This window comes from Garra rufa, chromosome 5 (genome assembly GCF_049309525.1).
Source record: "Garra rufa chromosome 5, GarRuf1.0, whole genome shotgun sequence".
NCBI classification, from domain to species: Eukaryota; Metazoa; Chordata; class Actinopteri; order Cypriniformes; family Cyprinidae; genus Garra; species Garra rufa.
This window is the reverse complement of record NC_133365.1, coordinates 28,441,611-28,461,484: the sequence shown is the minus strand read 5'-3', so window position 1 is coordinate 28,461,484 and position 19,874 is coordinate 28,441,611. Positions and strand designations below refer to the sequence as shown.

Genomic DNA, 19,874 nt, shown 5'->3' with positions numbered 1-19,874 from the left:
TGAAAGCTCCTTGTAAATGCATCACTGTCATCTCAAGCAGCTCTTGAGAATTTTTTTTTTTTTTTGTTCCCCTTCCCTTTTACATACCCCCTTCCCCCCTCCTTCAGACTTGTAAACTTTTTTTTTTTAAAGAGCTCCATTGTTTTAATTTCAGTGTTGAGCCAGTGTCCTGTGGTCAGTGATTTGTGGGTAAGGTGGTGAATGAGCTATGATGTGATTTAGTCAGTGTATTATATGAGCTGAAGAGTACGCTGTGATTTGTTTGTTTGTAGAGTTTTTTTTTTTTTTGTTTTTTTTTGCATTCAAAATGGCAATGATCTTTTTAATAAAGTAAAGCTTTACAAACCCAATTGTTTTTGTGCAAAGTTTTTACAGAACAGTTTTCTTTATTCATTATTTTAAGGGGTATGGAGTATGTTAGTTTAAATGGAGAAATTGTGAATTTTTCAACCAGTTGAACTATAAAATACTATTAATATAATTCCAATATATTGCATTGATTTGTAATTTGCTTATGTTTTTATTTCTGACTGTCTTCAGAAAGGTGTTAAGCCAGGCTTATTTCAGTTAGTCTGACTTATTGTCACTTTATTTGGCTCAATATAAGTCAGACTAATGAACTAAGCCTGGCTTATCTGGTGAACTTGTTTAATGAAACACCCTTGTGGAGTTGTAAAAAATTTGTGTGTGTGTTTTAACAGTTTTCAGCAAAATTATATAGTTGTATCGTGACATTTAGATTCATTTTTAAAAGAATATGGTCATATCACTCACGTCTAATATTTCCGTTCCTTTTGTGTACAGCTTTTTAGTCCTACATGGTTTGGTTTGCACTTCTGACTAATACTGTGGTTTACTATTCTCAGGTTTTATGTGCATCTAGGTTTGGGTTTATTAGGTGTTTATTAGTGTTTTAATTGGACTTCATTCTTAAATAACATCAAATTGTCCACCAAAGATAATTTGTGACCGTGGACCACAAAACCAGTCTTAAGCACCGGTATATTTGTAGCAATAGCCAAAAACACATTGTACAGGTCAAAATTATTTTTCTTTTATGACAAATCATTAGAATATTAAAAGGTCATGTTCCATAAAGATATTTTGTAAATTTCCTACCGTAAATAACCTAATTTTTGATTAGTAAAATGCTTTGCTAAGAACTTAATTTGGACTTTAAAGGCAATTTCCTCAATATTTTGATTCTGTTTCCACTCTCAGATTCCAGGTTTTCATACAGCTGTATCTCGGCCAAATATTGTCTTATTCTAACAAACAATACATAAATGGATACTATTGCTCCAGCATTGCTATTATCAGATTCTAAGCACACTGAAACTGCTTAAATTTTATAGAGTGACAGAAACCAAATATTTTGTTGGTTATATTTTGTTTGTTAGTTAACGTTATATATATTGTCCCAATTCTCATTTATTTATATAGCCCTTTCTACTACAACGTAGACCAAAGGACTACATCTAAGAGAAAGAAAAACATACAAGCCACATAACATGCAATGACAGAATCAAGAATTAAAAGCGACAGAGTACAAATACGTTTTCACACAGATTTTGAAAACATCAACTGATGGTGCAGATCTAATATCAAGGGGAAGCGACTGAAAAAGCTCGATCCTATTTAGTTTTTAGACGAGTTCTCGGAACGAAGAGCAGTAAACAATTAGAAGACCTTTGTGATCTACCAGAGTTCATAAGCACCAAGTCCTTGATAGCTATATCAAAACTATTTTGAATACAACACGGTGAGAAATGTGTGAAGGACACATTTAATAGTGTGAATGTGTAAACAGACACATTTCTGATTTAAAACGCAACAGGGATTTTGAGTACCTTGTTAACACATTGCCTGGTTGGCTCAGTCTAGAGAAAAATGAGGAACAAAAGAGTCAGGTTTTCAGTAAAGCTGCTAGCCTACACGGCATGGATCAGACCCATTCAAACGCGACTACGAAGCCGTAAAATAGAGTCTACCTAGGCTGCTCAATAGGTGTCGAAGCGCAGCCTTTTCCCAAGATTCCTTTTCCTTTCGCGTCCCCCCTCCTCCTGCGGGTTGCCGTAGCTGCAGCAGTAGTGTGTTCCATTAGAACATTTCATTTGAGACAACATGGCTGCTGCGGCAGGCCATTATTACGGCGACGGAGGCAGAGCAACAAAAAGACAGAAAACAGAAGGAGACGGAATGGCCACGGTACTTACGTTTTATTCAGTTTATAGCATTTTCCATGCTTGTGTGCTAATGTTTTATTTTCTTGCAAAACGCGTTTTCCTTCATTCAATACGCTGATGCTATAAGGTTAGCTTGTAGCCAGCGCTAACGTTAGTTCGTTTGTTCAGTTATGAGAAACAGTTTTGCGATTGCGGAGGATGTGCTAAATACTAGTAATAAGATGAGATATATACTTCACAGCATCTAATAAATCTAGCTGGTATCTGTGGCTTGGCTAGGAGTGCATTGTTCAATGCTCATTCATTGTTCTGGTCAGTCAGATCAGCTTGTAATGTAAACCGTTCATACTGTATGTTACAGACTTTTACTCATTTAATTGAATGTAAAATGTAGTGCTCGAGAAAACTCTAAAGAAAGAGAATTTATCAATTTTCGTGTGAAACACTAATCCTAGCTTGGATGAGCCTCTGTACTCGAGTCTGATGCTGATTAGATCGATTTTGCTAGCCTCAACCTTTATTTACCACAGTACACTGAATTTTGCGCAGTTTTGGCTAATGTAGTGAAGCAAATGAATAAACATCTTATACAATAGCTTTAAACATTCACAAGGATTATGGTTTTACATTATTGTTTGGTTTAACCTTTCAATCTACCCTTTGTATGTTCAGGAGGGTTATGACGACCCGCACAAGACCTTGCCCTCGCTTGTGGTGCATGTAAGGGGGCTTATTGACGGAATTACCGAGGCTGACCTGGTGGAGGCGCTACAGGAGTTTGGCGCCATAAGGTAACGCAAATGGTGGAAAGGAATCTACCCTATGCCAAATATCATCCTCAACCTTTGTGGTGCTCATTCCAGTTAATTCTTTGGTTTCAGTGAGTCATATGAATATGTTAAAAGTGTGTATTTGGGATACAAAAGTGATAACAAAAGTTCCTTTAAACCAGTGGGTCTCTACCTTTTTGATTCCCAGTTGTCCAACACAATATTCAAAGGCCATCTTCGAATACTGGCTGAGATATTTCCTCTGGTGTTTCTGCTCTTTTATGTTTGTTTTCATTTTTGTTCTTTTTTTGTTTAGCGAACCTGAGAGTATTGATCATTTAAATGAACATGATTCATATTGTGATTCTAGAAAGGGTTTGCACTTGCGTCACAGTTTGGTATTTGCAATAGGGCTGCAACAACTAAGCGATAAAATCGATTATTATCGATAATGAAATTTGTCGACAACAATTCTCATTATCGATGAATCGGGTCCGCCCACAGTGCACGTACAACTTCAGAGGATCACGTCAAATAACAGCACTGAATGACGCATTTCTATAGACAAAATGCATCTAAAAATAGTGGAGGAAACAGACTTAGATGCTGCAGGAGAGTTACGTGATCCAAGCTGCTCAAAACATGAGAATTCCTTATTTAAAACTAATAGAGTGATGGCTTGCCCTGTGAGGCGCTTTGAGATCCGTTTGCGTCCTCAGCATGAAAACTTTCAGTTTGCGGTCATATCCTTATCTGTAAATGTCACAAATTCACTCAAGATTTTCCATTTAAAAATCCATTCTGGCAGTCTGTAAGTTTAAATCTTTACTGAATGAGCGTGTCAGACAGCCAGAACACAGAAAGGGAGACAATTAATACTCAACTCAGCACAAAAACATTCATTGTGCTGAAACATCTGTCGTTGAATGTTAAGTTTAGATTAAAATACAACATGTAGTGCGCGTATTTATGGAGGGTATGAACAGTAGGGCTGTGACGGTGGCAGATTTTAACCACCGCCGGTGGTGCGGTGTTTTATATATAAATAAATGAGGCTCAAACATTATTCACAAACGTGCGTGTTTTGCAATTTCTGTCGGTGAACAAGCAGTCTACAAAACACTAAAATAAATCAACGAAATAATACATTTAAATAAGAAAGTAGCCTAAATAAGTGTTAAATAGGCTATTAAACAAACATTCGTTGCAAAAATTCCTACAACCTCTACAGCGCATCAGAATTACTGGCCGAGTTCTCTTTCTCTTCCCCATTGCACAGCTGCTGTTTTTAATAGCAAAGTAATTACATTTATTTTCGTTTCTTTAGTTTATAAAGTTAATTTAGAAATATATTTGGAACATGTTTTATTTGTGAAATTCAAGTTTTTGTTTTTTAAAGTAATGACAAAGCGGCCGGCAAATCATCACGATTTAAATAAAAATCCTTAGAGATATATATAATATATAAAAAATTAAGCATATCACAATATTAGTTTAATCGTTTGACCTAGATAAATGTGTAGGCTACTAATAGGCGCATATCCAATAGTTTGTGCGGAGATTGAAAGCTTTGCAGGACATGGAGGCGCAAGTGCTATGTGAAACTTCATTTTTGCTCATAAATGTAAGAGTAATAAATTTACTTTAAATTATTACTTCACTACTATAAAACAAAATAATTAAAATCGAAAACAAAACTCTTTTATTAGCTATAGGCCTAATCCATAAAGATGCACTCAGAAAATACTAGTTTATTAATAAATAATATGAATATCTCCTTACTTTTCCCCTCCACATTCATGGTAGGCCTAATTACTTTAGCTGGGGCTTTGGGCCAGCTTCAGCTTACTGCGTGCATTTGAACGCGGAACTCTTGCGCTCGCTGCTGCTGCTGCTGCTGTTGGCGGGACACTAAACACCGCCACGGCAGAATAAATAGCAGAAACACTGTATTTTATGCTTGTTAGTGTGTTTTTCTTCAGATATTTGTCCTTTCTCTTTATTACAACAGGTGAATTGTTGTAAATTAAGCACTGTGTTTTCATAGCATTCAGAATGTGGAATAGTGTGATTTAAAAAATAAATAAATAATTGGAATTTTTAAGCCAACGAATCGATTAATCGAAAAATTAATCGGTGAACTAATCGATTATCAAAATAATCATTAGTTGCAGCCCTAATTTGCAATACTCTGATTTAAACAACAGCATTGATTGCATGGTTAATGTACTTCTGAATACATTGTTCTACTAATTTATGCTGTCTAAACCACAGATAAAAACACATGGAAGCTGCTAAATCATATAGAGGACTTTGTAAGCAGCAAAGGGCGACAAACTAAGTTAATTGATGGTAAAGATACTTAAGAGCCGTATTAAGATATCAGCTTAATGTTTCACCCACTTGACAGGAAATAAGAACAAACAAGAATGTTGTCAAGATTCTTGCCCTGGAAATCCTGGTTCAGTTTGGCCAACCCCAAACGCCTTTTGTTCCTCAGACAGTTTTTTTGGCAGTCTATAGTATTACAAATGTTTTACCAATTAGTACAGCCCAAACATGACAATAATTGACCATTTTTAACAGGAATAATCAGCAATATATGTGACTTTTGTTCGGTTCAGTCAGTGGTGTTGTTCGTTCAGTGCCGCTAATCGGCAGATTGATGATGCAATGTGAAACAATTTAAGAAGTTGTCTGATTTTATAATTGTATAGTTATGTTGTAGTAATTTTAAGTTATCCTTTGTCCTCCTTTGAAGTTGGAAGCTAAGCCCACCCCCCATTTGAGAACCACTGCTTGAAATGAAAACTAATTAAATAGTTGAATGTAAAAATATTAAATAAAAGTCTAACAGAAGTAATGACTTCTATAGTTGAGCTGCATGATTCTGGATGAATTAAGAGTATAACGATTTTTATTTTGGTCTTAAAAAGAGATCACAATTTTCCCATGATTCTGAACTAAGCAAAATAATGTGGCAAATTATTAAATGCATCAGTCTATTATAAAGCATTTAATTAATTTTAATGAATTATTAAACATTTTAATATATATGTATTTAAAATATGAATATGAAAAAAGTTATTTGAATGAATTATTCAATGACTCACTCATAAATACTTGTTTCATTACTGGATGAATCATTGTTTTTGAGTGAATGTTTTGAAAGAATGATTTGATGACAAATATATTTAAGTTACTGGTTGCCACCCAGTGGTGAAATGATGAAATCGACACAACCGTGTCCAATTACTCTGTTTTGAGCGCTACCAGAGACATCAGTGCTTATATCCTAACAATGTCCTTTAATCCCAGTATTTCTGTGATAATTTGAATGACTATAACACAGAAATAAGACTGCATCGTTAAAAAGACTGTTTCTTACTTAAACTAAACAGGGTAAGTGTCTGCTCTCTGTGTCAGTAGCAGCAGCGCAAACTAGGGGTGGGCGATATGACCTAAAATTAATATCACTGTATTTTTCATCTTTTGAACGGTGACGGTATAATATCACGGTATTACTTTTTTTGGTACATTTTGGGAGGAGTAGCCTGTCCTGTCCCTTTAGTATGTGAATAAAGTTAATATTTTTATAATATAATAAGTAAATGGTAGGTATCCTTATCAAAAAGAGACATGGGAGAGTATGCATTCTCAACATATTTATTTTGCAAAAAACCTAAAGATCTTACTTAACAGTGTACAACAAAACAAATAATTTTTTATTGAAATTTAATTTCTGCAATATTTAAAACCTTTAAATAACTGGGGGAAATCAACCGATAGCAACGGTTTAAAAGTAGACCAATTCTGTGGGTAAAAACGCGGACTTGGCAACCCTGCATCCAACACGAGCTGCTGGAGTTAATGTCATTGCACACGTGAGTACGAAATTTTCGTCCGAGATTTTTGCACGTTAAAAAAAAATACAGGTTATGTTAATCGAGTTTACACACTGCCTCTGAAACTTTCGTCCGTCATTAAAAAATTTGGATCGTGTTTGTTTTTCTACATTTTCGCATCCATAATAAGCATTTTGATAAGGATGGCGAATATGAGAAAACTAAAAAAAAAAAAAAAAAACGCATACGAAAATCGGACTCAGTGTACAATGACCTTTAGATTTGAATGATCACGGGTCGAAAGTAAAGAGAGATTACAAACATAGACTGGAGGATTTGCTGCAATCTTGTACTCACTGACAAATATCTATTAACGTTATAAGATGTGCTGCTCCCTTTACACAGAGTGTGCGTTATCGCAAAATCGAAAGTAAAAGTAAACAGCGCGAGCACTCAGTTAAAAGCGATTTCTATACCCTGCATATTGAAAGTGCAAAAATTATATACAATATTAGTTCGCCTCGCGCCCGCTCAATTTGTGATCCGCTGTATAAATCCTTCGGCCGGCCGACCCGGTCGTCCCGATTGCCACTCCGCCCCTGGTGTAGGCTACAGGCCCGACCTTTCTTCATGATGTTTCACCAGTCGTTTAATGGCCACTCCCCTTTTACCTACTACCTGCAAAGCTGATACGAATATGTTTAACTTTTTTATTTACAACAAGATATATAGTATAAGGACAGGTATTCAGACCACAACTGAACGTTTGAAGAAAATTTAATGCCTTATTATTTAGAATTAGCTATTATTGATGTAAATGCAGCTGTTCGAGGCACATAATTGATTTATTACGGTATTGACGGTATTAGAAAATCCATGTCATGGCGCAATGTCACACCAGTGCTGACTATGACACCGGTGTACCGCCCACCCCTAGCGCAAACACAGATTTGTATGTCCCGTAAGACTTTTTCTATAGACACAGAAAGATTGTTGTCAATTAGAAATGAGATTGCGTGGGTGTTTGAATCGAGATTGCGAGCTTTTAACAATTAATCGTGCAGCTCTGTTCTCTAGTATTAAAGTGTACGTTGGACAATTTTAGTAAGAAATTAACAATTTGCTATTCATTTGTTTACATGTGCACTGTTTCTAGAGAATTAAGAAATTCAAAACTGTTATTGAGAGTCTGCCTCTTTTTTTTTTTTTTTTTTTTTTTTTTTTTTCAGTTATGTTGTGTTAATGCCAAAGAAGCGTCAGGCACTGGTGGAGTTTGAGGACATGAGTGGCTCCAGTAATGCAGTGACGTATGCTAACACTAATCAAATCTACATCGCTGGCCGGCCATCTTACATCAATTACTCTACCAGTCAGAAAATCTCACGGCCCAGCAACTCTGATGATACACGGAGCGTCAACAATGTGCTGCTTCTTACCATCATGAACCCCATCTATCCCATTACCACGGTAAGTTGTTTAACACCCACGATGGTGTAGCTGAGTTGCCTAGCTGTATACTATTGCATTTGAGCTTGCCTTTGTTGTTTATGTTATTTCTTGTTTGTAGGATGTTCTCTACACCATTTGTAATAACTGTGGACCTGTGCAAAGGATTGTGATCTTCAGGAAAAATGGAGTTCAAGCCATGGTTGAATATCCTTAAACAAAATCATCTCCAATGTGGTTTAATGATTTCCGTGTGTATTGGGCTTATCACATGAACAAAGCTTAAACCCTTTCAAAGTGTAGTTTACATTGCATGCTTATATATCCAATCCCAATATTGTTCTCCTTGACTTTTGGTCACATTTGACTCAGTCCAGAGTGCACAGAGAGCCAAAGCATCTCTCAACGGAGCTGACATCTACTCAGGCTGCTGCACCCTTAAAATTGAGTATGCCAAGGTTAGTACCCCAAAACATTACATGTATGATGCCTCTTGTGCTGTACAGTGGCCTCTGCAGGCCAGGAGACAATATAGCTCATTTTATGGGAGTACAACATATTTTTGAAAAAGTGTTCATATGACACAAAAGTTGATGACATTGGTACATTTAAAATGGTTGGGTCTACATATTACCCTGATTACTAATGAAAGCTCAATTTCTATTGAATAGCCAACCCGTCTCAACGTCTTCAAAAACGATCAGGATACTTGGGACTACACCAACCCCAATCTGAGTGGCCAAGGTACAGTACAGCTCATGCACTCTGTCTGTGCTGCTTATGGTTTATGGGGATGGGTGTGTGGACAAGCATCTTAAAGTGACATCTTGGGAAGTATAAAGTAACCACTCTTGAAGATATTTTCCCAAGGATGTCACTTCAGTGATGCTGCTTCATTCTTGCATTCCTTCTGTTTGGATTGTTATACAAAAATTTACACAGTTGCGGTTGCATATAGACGTTCTTACATGGACACGCATTCTTGCGCACACGCAAAAAGAACACACGCCCTTTTAAAAAAACAAACACATCCGTTCATTTAAACTAGACATGCACTTGAGAGGGCCTGATTATCGTATTGATGGCAGAAGCGCACATCCTTAGCTCATATTGACATACACTCGTCTGTTGCGCATGTCACCTGTTTCGTGTTAAAGCACAAGTGTTTGTCATATACACAGAAATCCTTCCTTAGAAGCAGGCACCCTTTCACTTGTACTCACTAAGCATGACACTGCATTCAGCATATTACATGATGGAGATTTAATTTGTGTTGTGCAATAGGGTAGGCAGGTTGCAGAAAATTGGAGCTAAACTGCAAAATTCCAGTTAAACACTGAGCCAGCTAATCTTTAGGATAAATAGAAATTTCCTGGTGGGTGTGTAGTTGATCTCTGCAGGACAATTATGACCCTGGACCACAAAACCACTCATAAGGGTCAATTTTTAAAAATTGGGTTCATCATCTAAAAATGAATAGATACGCTTTCCATTGATGTGTGATTTGTTAGGATAGGACAATATTGGCCGAGATACAATTATATGAAAATCTGAGAAAATTGCCTTTTAAAGTTGTCCAAAGTTGTTAGTAATGCATATTGCTAATCAAAAATGTAGGTTTTGTTACAGTTACAGTATAAAGTTTACAAAATAACTTCATGGAACATGATCTTTTGGCATAAAAGAACACTGGATAATTTTGGCCCATACAATGTATTGTTGGCTATTGCTACAAATATACATATTCTACTTATGACTGGCTTTGTTGTCCAGGATCACGTATGCCCTCCTGGAGCAGGATTGTAAACCCCAGCAATAGGGCAAATTATTCATTAGACATAGTAGTAGAACCAGGTTTTCTGTAGAAAATGTGTAAAAAATTCACAATGGTCCAGGCAAAATTTAATGGATCACACAAGAACCAATTTTCCCCAGGTTTACTGTTCTATTGTAGATATAGCATTCAGAATGCTCTTTTTGATCCAGCCTATCATTGTTTGTCTTTAGCCAGAGTTTGTTAATGCTCTGCTTTGTAGGATCAAATTCACATTTGAACATGTTTGTAAATCTTTAAAGGGGTCATGAACTACCTTTTTTTTTATTCTGTACTGTTCTCTGAGGTCTACTTCATAATTTTCATCAATTCAATTCAATTCAATTTCATCAAAAAACATAAGTAATTGGCTATTTTCTGTCCTGTTTTGACCCCCCTCATCAGAGCACTCTGTTTGAATAGACGGCCTACATCCTTCAAAGATGCTACTGTGATTTAGGTTAAAAATGCTTAAGTACTCGGTACATATTAAACAATCTGTAATAACAGACAAAATAATAATGACCATGTAATAAGTTACTCACACTTGTGTGTTGTGACATTATTGTCGGATCCAATATAGTCGGCACAGGATCGTCTTTTAGTTTCAATGTTTCTGAAAATCATGCTTTAAATTGTGCCTTGTTTGTAAATGAATTTGCGATAAGATGAAGTGAACAAAAGACCAAGTTCTTACTGATGCGTGGAACTTCCTTAAAGTTTATCCATGCTTTCCTAATGTTAGGATCAGAAGGAAGGGAATCCAAAGCCTGACACTGCACAACGTTTTGTTGTCTTCAGAGTCATCTTTATCATTTGGTTTCTGTGAAGACCTGCGTTTGTCTCTCTAGTTATTTACTTACCACATGCATAAGTCGGTGGGCGGGGCTAAACAGTGATGTAGAAGGAGATGTTGATCTTTTGCAGAGGCAGTGCTTAGCCACACTATTATTTCATAAAGTGGCACGTTCCACAACCTTTCATTTTGGCAGATTGGCTTCAATATAAGCTGTTTTTGGGCTAGCGAAAAAGTTTTAAGTTCTGAAATTTGCAGGATTTTTTTTATAGTACATTGACCTCTCATGTCAAAAGATGATAGAAATTTAGCTTTTTCAGTTCATGACCCCTTAAAAGCTCTACTGAGGTCCATATGTGGCTCATTTTCATGTTCTCCGCTTTTTCCTTATGCAAAATGTATATGTATCAGGTCTCTCGGGGTAAAATTGCTGAGCTTTTTTACTCAAGTGATACGTTAAGCTCCTGTGCTTGAAATAGCTGCTGAGCACATTTTACATCCAACAAAACATTTCCATGTACTTAAGTTTCTCTGCAAGACACACTCGCAGCAAATCATCAGGCCACATGGAACAGTGAAACGGAACTCACAACTTTAAACGCTTCAAAGATGGCAATTTCACACGTATCAAAGTCACACGGATATTAAAAAAAAAACATTCAAGATATCCTTCCACTCAGCTTACATCTCCATTCTCTACAAAGGTGGCGGACATCTCTCTGAGTTAATGACACATTTTAGGGGAATGGGTCTAATCTCTTTGGATAATACATTACAGCCAATCACCGAAGACCTTCGCACATCAACATCGACTGATCAAGCTGCAAACACATGAAGCAAAGTGGTACAGATACACAGAACAACAGAGAAGAGTTACACAGATATTTTCTTCTCATTCCCTGCCTAATGTTGTCATGTTTCTTGGGTGTTTGGGCTCCTTTTGCTCTCGCTTCTCTCCTCTTTCCTGAGAACGACATGCGAACATGCAAAGCTGACATAACAGTGACAACACACCAGATCAGGATTGCTACAACACAAGACTGCCATGACAACATGCCAAACTGACAATACACCAACAAACAAATTGTTTGAGATTTATGCAAAGATCAGCGCATCACGACACAAGTCAAGATTGCTCCAACACAGCGGCGGGGGTCTCGTTGCGCACAGCACGACAAGTTGAGATCGTCACTACTCACCCAGCAAAGAGCAGACATTTGTCTATGCGTAACTAACAGAGATGACATCGACTTCACACCGTGACACATCCGAAACCGCATGTTCACAGGCCACATGCTCTGATATCGACGTGAGATTGTCGCGAACACATCTTGCTAAATCAACTTGCTAAAAAAAAATAGTGAAATGCACCAGACAAGACACTATGGGCGACATTAGCAACAATACACCACTGTAACACATGGAAAGGACCGCAGCTGCCCACCGATTACACAGTCAGATCCTCCGCTCTCCCTCCCCAAGCCTTGTCTCTTTGTGGACTGAAGTGCTTTCTATCTCTCATTTCTCCATCCCTCCTTCTCCTCCTCTTCTTCTGTGTTGAATCTGTTTTATTCATTGGGCACGGCTGACCGTGTTCTGATCCCTGTGTTACGCCCCCTGTATGACGCAGGTGTGGATTAGTCTGACCGCTGGTGTGGCGTCTCTTCTAAACTCAACACCGTCTGCTGTCTGCTATCCACCTTAACTACTACGGTAAGCACCGACGTGCCTGGAACGCAGCAAAAACGCATGCAGTGGACTGGGAGAAATATCAAATGGAACTGAATGAAAACTAAATCATCAGGAGTAGGGCGAATGGTAAAGAACATCACACTTCCGCCATGGTGCGTGCTGCGCTTGTTTTGTTTTTTTTCGCACATTCAACAGCTGGAACTTTGTTGGTAAGATATTTACGCCATTTTGGCATGAAGACCCTTTGAAAAACACTTTTGTATGGCCTCTTAGGCCTAAATAGATCATGTCTTTTTTTTCCCTATAACTTGATATATGCAGATCTTTTTTTTTCCCTTTCAGACTCTCAGTCTGGATGTTGTGGCATAATTGACTGATATTTTTTATGTTATCTTTCATCTTTAGCAGGTAACATTTCCTGTGGGAGTGAAAGCTTTGAATAGTCCAAGCTTAACTGATCAAACACTTAAAAAAAAAAAGTTGACATGAAATGAAATTTCCCTCTATTTTCCAAATGCATGTTAATAATCTTAAAAACAATTAATCTGTGCATATGCTGTTTGTTTTTTTTTTTTTATCATGTAAGTTTCAATCAAAATGGCAAACTTCTCTTTGGTGATGTATGCAGTCTTTTACAATCATTCAGTCTACTTAAAGCTGCAGTCCGTAACTTTTGGTGCTCTAGCGGTTAATAAACCAAACTGCATGTCTCTTGAGGAAGAACATTGTGGCCAGAGCAGTGCTGCTTCTCTCTGTTTACGTCTATGACGAATCACACAGGTACTGGGCTGAAATAGTCATAATAAAAAAAAAAAGGAATAATAAGTGTGTCGTAGTGATTCAGGAAGCCAAAAACACTGTTTTGAAAATATTTGTTAATTTCTGTTATATACATTTTGTAAATTTTGAACACAAAAAAATTATGAACTGCAGCTTTAAATCCAGCCACTTTCTTATGATTGACTACAAGCTCCTTCGTCCAATCAAACACTGATAGATTAAATCAAATCCTTCTCTACATTTTTTTTTCTTCTAGTTTATCTGTTTTACTGCTGTCACAATACAGATAAAAAGATCTGTTATTTCAATTGTATCATGAATTTTTAAGTTTAACTCTAAAACCACTTGCAATTTTTGTTTTGTATTTTATACAATTTTCTTCATTCTGTGCTAACTTAAATTCCTGTGTCTACAATATTTAGGTAAATGTGTTTATCAGTATGTATTGTTATAGTAGAATCTGCAATCCTCTTCTGTGAAACCTTGTATTATGACATTGGTGTGGTTTGGGTGTCATTTTATTGGACACAACCATTTGCTTTGCTTTTGAGACAGGCAAACTGTTGTGACTAGAACCCATTTAATTGCCTGTAATGCTTATTCATTAGTACCACTTATTTCTGGAACAGACCTCTAATTTATCAATACACATTGTGCTTTTAAACCAAGATAAATGCAAAGATGCATAGTTTGGAAGTATGGTTATTTAATCATGTTCGTTTATATAATTTTATTACTTATTTTAATCTGATTTGTGTATACCTGTCTGTGCAGATACCGATGCAGATGGCAATTGGAACAATTCACAAGGTGTGTGTTTCGTGAAGTCTGAGAGAATTAAAAATTTCCTTAGATAATGTAAATATAGCTGAATTTCTCTTTGATCGACCTGGTATGTTATTCAAAATCTCCATTATGGCTTAGTATTGCATTCACTTAGTAGTGTTAATGTCTAATGCTCACTGCATGTCACTCCCAGAGCTGCACAGTCTTTCCTATTTCTTTTGTGTTTGCACTCTTGATGTTCATAGCAGCTGAGATGTTGTATTGTTGTTTTGTCTCTCTCACTCAGACCCCAATGCTAACCCAAATAAGCGGCAGAGGCAGCCAGCACTGCTGGGGGATCATCCACCTGAATATGGTCAGTCTGATACACCTTATCAAATAGTTCAACTAGAGCTTCAACCCTAATGAAAACTCACCTGCCTGCAACTTCCTAGTGACATTTGAGACCTTTATTAGCTTGTTCAGATGTTTGATTAGGGTTGAAGCAAAACTCTGCAGAGCTGTAGATCGCCAGAACTAGTACTAGAACCACTAAAGGCAGTTCCTGTATATTTACTTTTTTTTTTTTTTTTTTTTTTAAGGTGGCCCTCAGGGTGGTTATGGTCACTATGATGATACCTATGGACCTCCTCCCCCACCCCCTCATTATGAGGGCAGGCGCATGGGGCCTCCAATGGGACGTGGCCGTGGTGGACCCCGGTATGGTGGAGCGCAGTACGGGCATGGACCTCCTCCAGCGGAATACAGCGCTCATGCTGACTCTCCTGTGGTCATGGTGTATGGTCTTGAGCCCACCAAGATCAATGCAGACAGAGTTTTCAACATATTCTGTCTGTACGGCAATGTGGAAAGGGTGAGTGGGTGATCATTTCATGCACCAAAACTTTTAAATTTAATAATTTTCAAATTCAAATGTCTTTAAAAGGCGTCTTTTATGCTCACCAAAGCTGCATTTGTTTGATCAAAAATACGGTAAAAACATTAATGTTAAATATTATTACAATTTACATGATCCTTCAGGAAACACTTCTTATCTAGGGCCCTATGAAATCAGTTAAATTCCTTTTTTTTTTTCTGTTTTAATTTTTCTGCATTCTGAAACCATGAAACGTACACAGTTTAACAGCAATTTATTAGAAGTTTAACAAAAACGTTTTATTTTGACAATTCTGGGTTTCTGTAAATTTTCTCAACTCTATTTTAATGTTTTTATAATCAAATACAGTATGTGTGAAGTAAACAAATTTGTGTATTTTTGTAGTTTAATGTTTATAGACAGTAGTCCATTTCGCATTTTGAGTTAAGTGTACTGACCTACTTATTCATCCAACGTTTGTCAAATTCCATCACATTCCGCATTTTACAGTACATTTCTATGACTGGATTCCGCGATTGCGTCCACATTTTCAGCTATGTGGAAATCATAGGGCCCTGCTTAGTTAAAAAGTAGAAACCAGAATACTTTTTTCTTTTTTCTTTTTTTTGAATAGAAAGTTCAAAAGAAGAGCATTTATGTGAAAGAGCAAAGACATGTTATTTCTTTTGACCTTGCTAAGTATTCATTTTATGAATAAGTATTATTAAAAAAAATTAACTGACCACAGACATTTGAGTGGTAGGGAATGTAGTTGTTTGTCTCCTATGTATTGAATATTTCTTTGTGTACTCAGGTGAAATTTATGAAGAGTAAACCAGGCGCTGCAATGGTGGAGATGGGAGACTGCTATGCCGTAGATAGAGCCATTTCACACCTGAACAACAACATGCTATTTGGACAAAAACTCAATGTCTGGTGTGTACAATAAAAGTGCTTTTTGAGTATGCATTTGCATTGTGTTAATTTTAATATGTATTTTTATATTGCATTTTATTCTTTATTTTAATGAATTATTCTTTTAATAAATCTTTTCACATTTAATAATTAGTAAATAGGCTTTGTCTTTTGGTCTTTAGTGTATCCAAACAACAGGCCATAATGCCAGGTCAGTCATATCAACTTGAAGATGGCAGTTGTAGTTTTAAGGATTTTCATGGCAACAGAAACAACCGTTTCACCACTGCTGAGCAGGCAGCCAAGAACCGCATCCAGCAGCCAAGCAACGTACTGCACTTCTTCAACGGTCAACCAGACTGCACTGTCGAAGCGTTCAGTCAGGTCAGTAAATAAAATACTTATTTTTTTGTGGAATGTTGCAGTGTTTATCATGTGTGTTTTTGTTTTTTTTTAAATGTGAGTTTGTGATCTTAATTAAAGACATTGTTCATTTCCCATTTCTCTGAAGTTGCTCTGAAACTTCTGTTTCAAATATGGACAACAAAATAGTGTTGTGCTTTAATGATGTTAGTGTGTGTGAAATTAATCTTTTCTGGATCTGTATCTACAGATTTGTGATGAGTTGGGAATCAAGAATGCAGTTAGCGTCAAACTGTTCACTGGCAAGAGTGAGTTACTAATGAGTTTAATGTGTTTGTCTGTGTTAATTCTATGGTAAAGTGTGCAGGTGGTGTATGTTTGGTTCTTTGTAAATACACGGGAATGTGTGTGTGTTCTTGTGTTGGTGGAACCGCAGGTGAGAGAAGTTCATCTGGTCTGTTGGAGTGGGAGTCGGTAAATGATGCTATGGAGGCTCTTGCCATGATGAACCACTACCAGATGAAGAACCCTAGTAAGTGAAACTACCCGGCTGGCTGCTGTGCATTTTTACTGTTCTGAGTTTGAGTTGTAATCACATTGGTCCTTTAAATCTTCTCTTTTCACTTTTTCCTCAGGTGGGCCTTACCCATACACTCTTAAACTGTGTTTTTCAACTGCACAGCACGCCAACTGAACCCATAAAAACAACCACTAACCTTTGACTCCCAGTGACCTTTTGAGCTCAGCACCATAGCATGTCTTAACTCTTGACCTGGAGGGAAAGAAATGGGACTGTTAAGATGACCTTTATTTCCAGAATAAGACTGGACTTGATGTTTTGTATTGTTTCATTTTTAATTCTTTTTTTTTATTGCTATTAATATTTTTTTTTTCAGTTGACTGGTCTTGTATAACAGTAAATTTGTGTGACAATGTATTAAATTAGTGAAGACATTGTGAAGAGTTTTTTATTTGTGCATGTTGGCTTGTAACAGTGGGACTGCCGCGATAGAAACAGACAGCCAAGCAACTAAACCAAATTCAGGATATCAACACATTTGTTATATGTGGTTACAGTAAGGCTGTATACTGGACAAGTTGAGCTTTTTTTAAATGTTGAGCTGTTTTTTAAAGTGTAGTATATTTGTACACAAACAGTTAAAAAGTTTAATTTTAAGAAATTAAAAAGTTCACTTCCAGAATGAAAATTTCCTAATAATTTACTCACCCCTATGTCATCCAAGAAGTTCATGTCTTTGTTTTTTCAGTCGAAAAGAAATTAAGATTTTTGAGGAAAACATTCTGCGATTTTTCTCTATATAGTGGACTTAAATGGGGAGCAACTGGTTGAAGATCCAAACAGCAGTTTCAATGCAGCTTCAAAAGGCTCTCTACATGATCCTAGCCAATGAATAAGGGTCTTATCTAGCGTGAAACAATCTGCCATTTAAGAAAAATAATTTCTGTACTACAGATGCTCGTCTTGTAGTAGCTCTCACGGTTTCACATGTTGTTAGTTCTTCATCTTTGGATTCAAAAGGTAGGGTAGAGCGAAAAACATCTAATTTTTTTCCGCAATCGTCCAAAATTGTTTTACCTTTTTGTAAAGGGTCGGTACTTCCACCTATGTGTAAATGGTAATATTTCACAATATTACTGTTTTACTTTTTGATCAAATAAATGCAGCCTTGGTGAGTAAGAAATAACTTATACCGGTACTACAGCAGTATTGCGATAGCATTCACATTAATAAAGTATTCAGAGAAAAATCTTATGTTTTCATTTACATCTTTTTATTTATGAAATTGATTCATTTTGTAGAATTGAATTTTACTGCATGGTATCGTGATACTTCAGCTGGTATGGTAGCGTGAGAACCCTAATCGGGAGCACCTGGCGCAATTAAGGAATCCTGCGAAGGCAGAGCGTTTCATGCACATCGAAGTACCTGCACTCCACTTTAGGACAGGTGTGTGGCCTTCCAAATCATGTCCAAACAACTGAATTTACCACAGCTGTACTTCAAGTTGTAGAAACAGGATGTACCTGAGCTCATACCTGAGTCATAGCAAAGACTGTGAATAATTATGATCGATCCCCCCCCCCCCTCCAAAAAAAATAATAATTTGCAAACATTTGAAACAAACGTCTGTCACATTGTCATTATGGGGTATTGTGTGTAGAATTATGAGCAAAATAATTAATCCATTTTGAAAAACTGAAATCATCTTATTTAAAATCTAAATTGTTTGTTGGTGGTGGTTCCACCATAAGTGCATTCAGAGCCCACCATTAGAGGAGACCTTTCTTGTACTGCTTGTACTTTTGCTTAGTTTTCTGTACAACATTTTTGCACAGAATGAGTGAATATTGTACATACGTGATTCATTACATCTTGTATTCCATTACACCTTCTGCGGATGTTAGTGTTGATAAACATGCTCTGGAATAGTGATTCTTGTGATTGAAAAAAGTTTTACACAACTTGAAATTATTTATTTGGCTTGAAAAATGGCTTACAATTAATTGATCAATGGAATGCAGATTAACTTACTTTCGATTGTTTAATTCACTAAGACTTGGTAGTGGTATAAACAGCAAGTCAAAACAGTTGAAAAGGTTATTGTCATGCTGAGCAAACATGTTCATGTCTTTCTTTCTTCAGTTGTCAGGAAATTATGTTTTTTGAGTAAAACGTTTCAGGACTTCTCTCCATATAATGGACTTCTATGGTGCCCCCAAGTTTGAACTTCCAAAATGTAGCTTCAAAGGGCTCTAAACGATTACAGCCGAGGAAAAAAGGGACTTATCTAACAAAGTGATGGGTTATTTTTTATTTATTTTTTTAAAATAAAAGTTTATATACTTTTTAACCTCAAATGCTTGTCTTGTCTAGCTCGGCAAGTCGAGCGTTTGAGATTAAAAAGTATATAAGTTGTAAATGTTTTTAGAAAGTAACCAATTGTTTCACTAGATAAGACCCTTCTTCCTCGGGCGGGGATCATTTAGAGCCCTTTGAAGCTGCATTTAAGCTGTATTTTGGAAGTTCAAACCCGGGGGCACCATAGAAGTCCATTGGAGAAATTCCTGAAATGTTTTCCTCAAAAAACACAATTTCTTTACGACTGAAGAAAGAAAGACATGAACATCTTGGATGAGTACATTATCTGTAAATTCTTGTTCTGAAGGTTTCTACTTTCTTAGTAGCTGTCTTCATCTGTAAGATCATAGGTATCAGAAAGTAATACAGCTGACTGCAACACTCTCTATAGTATCTCTGTACAATACTTTTTCTATGATTCCTTCAGGTGCTGCATGAAGTGGAGATGATGGTAGTCCATCATCAGTGCATTACTTTTTATATAAAAATATGTATCCCACTGTAACTTTTGCCTGGTAAAAGGAAACTTGTCCATATTCACCAGTTATTAGACATGATGTGAAGTATTCACAAAAAAACACTTGATGACAGGCCACTGTTTGTACATTTTGAAGGGGGGGAATACTTTATATAGCAGGTTGAAAATACGGTTTGAAAAAATATGTATCTCATTGTAACTTTTGCCTGGTAAGAAGAAACTTGTCCATAATCACCACTGTTATTAGACATCATGTGGAGTATTCAC

At 36.6% G+C, this 19,874-nt stretch overlaps 1 protein-coding gene across 2 annotated transcripts; it reads left to right on the top strand.

Annotated features, from left to right (window-relative positions):
* The first annotated feature begins 2,076 nt into the window (after positions 1-2,076).
* hnrnpl (heterogeneous nuclear ribonucleoprotein L) lies at positions 2,077-19,041 on the top strand. 2 transcript variants are annotated; one of them, XM_073839826.1, is made up of 14 exons: positions 2,077-2,208; positions 2,859-2,977; positions 8,031-8,268; positions 8,369-8,456; positions 8,611-8,705; positions 8,919-8,991; positions 14,103-14,138; positions 14,401-14,469; positions 14,696-14,967; positions 15,785-15,906; positions 16,068-16,269; positions 16,499-16,556; positions 16,685-16,780; positions 16,884-19,041. In XM_073839826.1, the coding sequence occupies exons 1-14, from the start codon at positions 2,125-2,127 to the stop codon at positions 16,940-16,942; spliced, it is 1,611 nt and encodes a 536-aa protein (XP_073695927.1). In that variant the 5' UTR covers positions 2,077-2,124; the 3' UTR covers positions 16,943-19,041. The 2 variants fall into 2 exon arrangements, with proteins under 2 accessions (XP_073695927.1, XP_073695925.1); XM_073839824.1 differs by having other exon boundaries at positions 16,499-16,559; positions 16,676-16,780; positions 16,884-19,040.
* Positions 19,042-19,874: the final 833 nt, after the last annotated feature.

Coding starts and splice junctions, on each gene's coding strand:
- hnrnpl (XM_073839824.1), top strand. CDS start 2,125: ATGGCTGCTGCGGCAGGCCATTATTACGGCGACGGAGGCAGAGCAACA. Junction 8,457..8,610: donor AGTTCAAGCCATGGTTGAAT/ATCCTTAAACAA, acceptor TTTTGGTCACAT/TTGACTCAGTCCAGAGTGCA. Junction 14,470..14,695: donor GGATCATCCACCTGAATATG/GTCAGTCTGATA, acceptor TTTTTTTTTAAG/GTGGCCCTCAGGGTGGTTAT.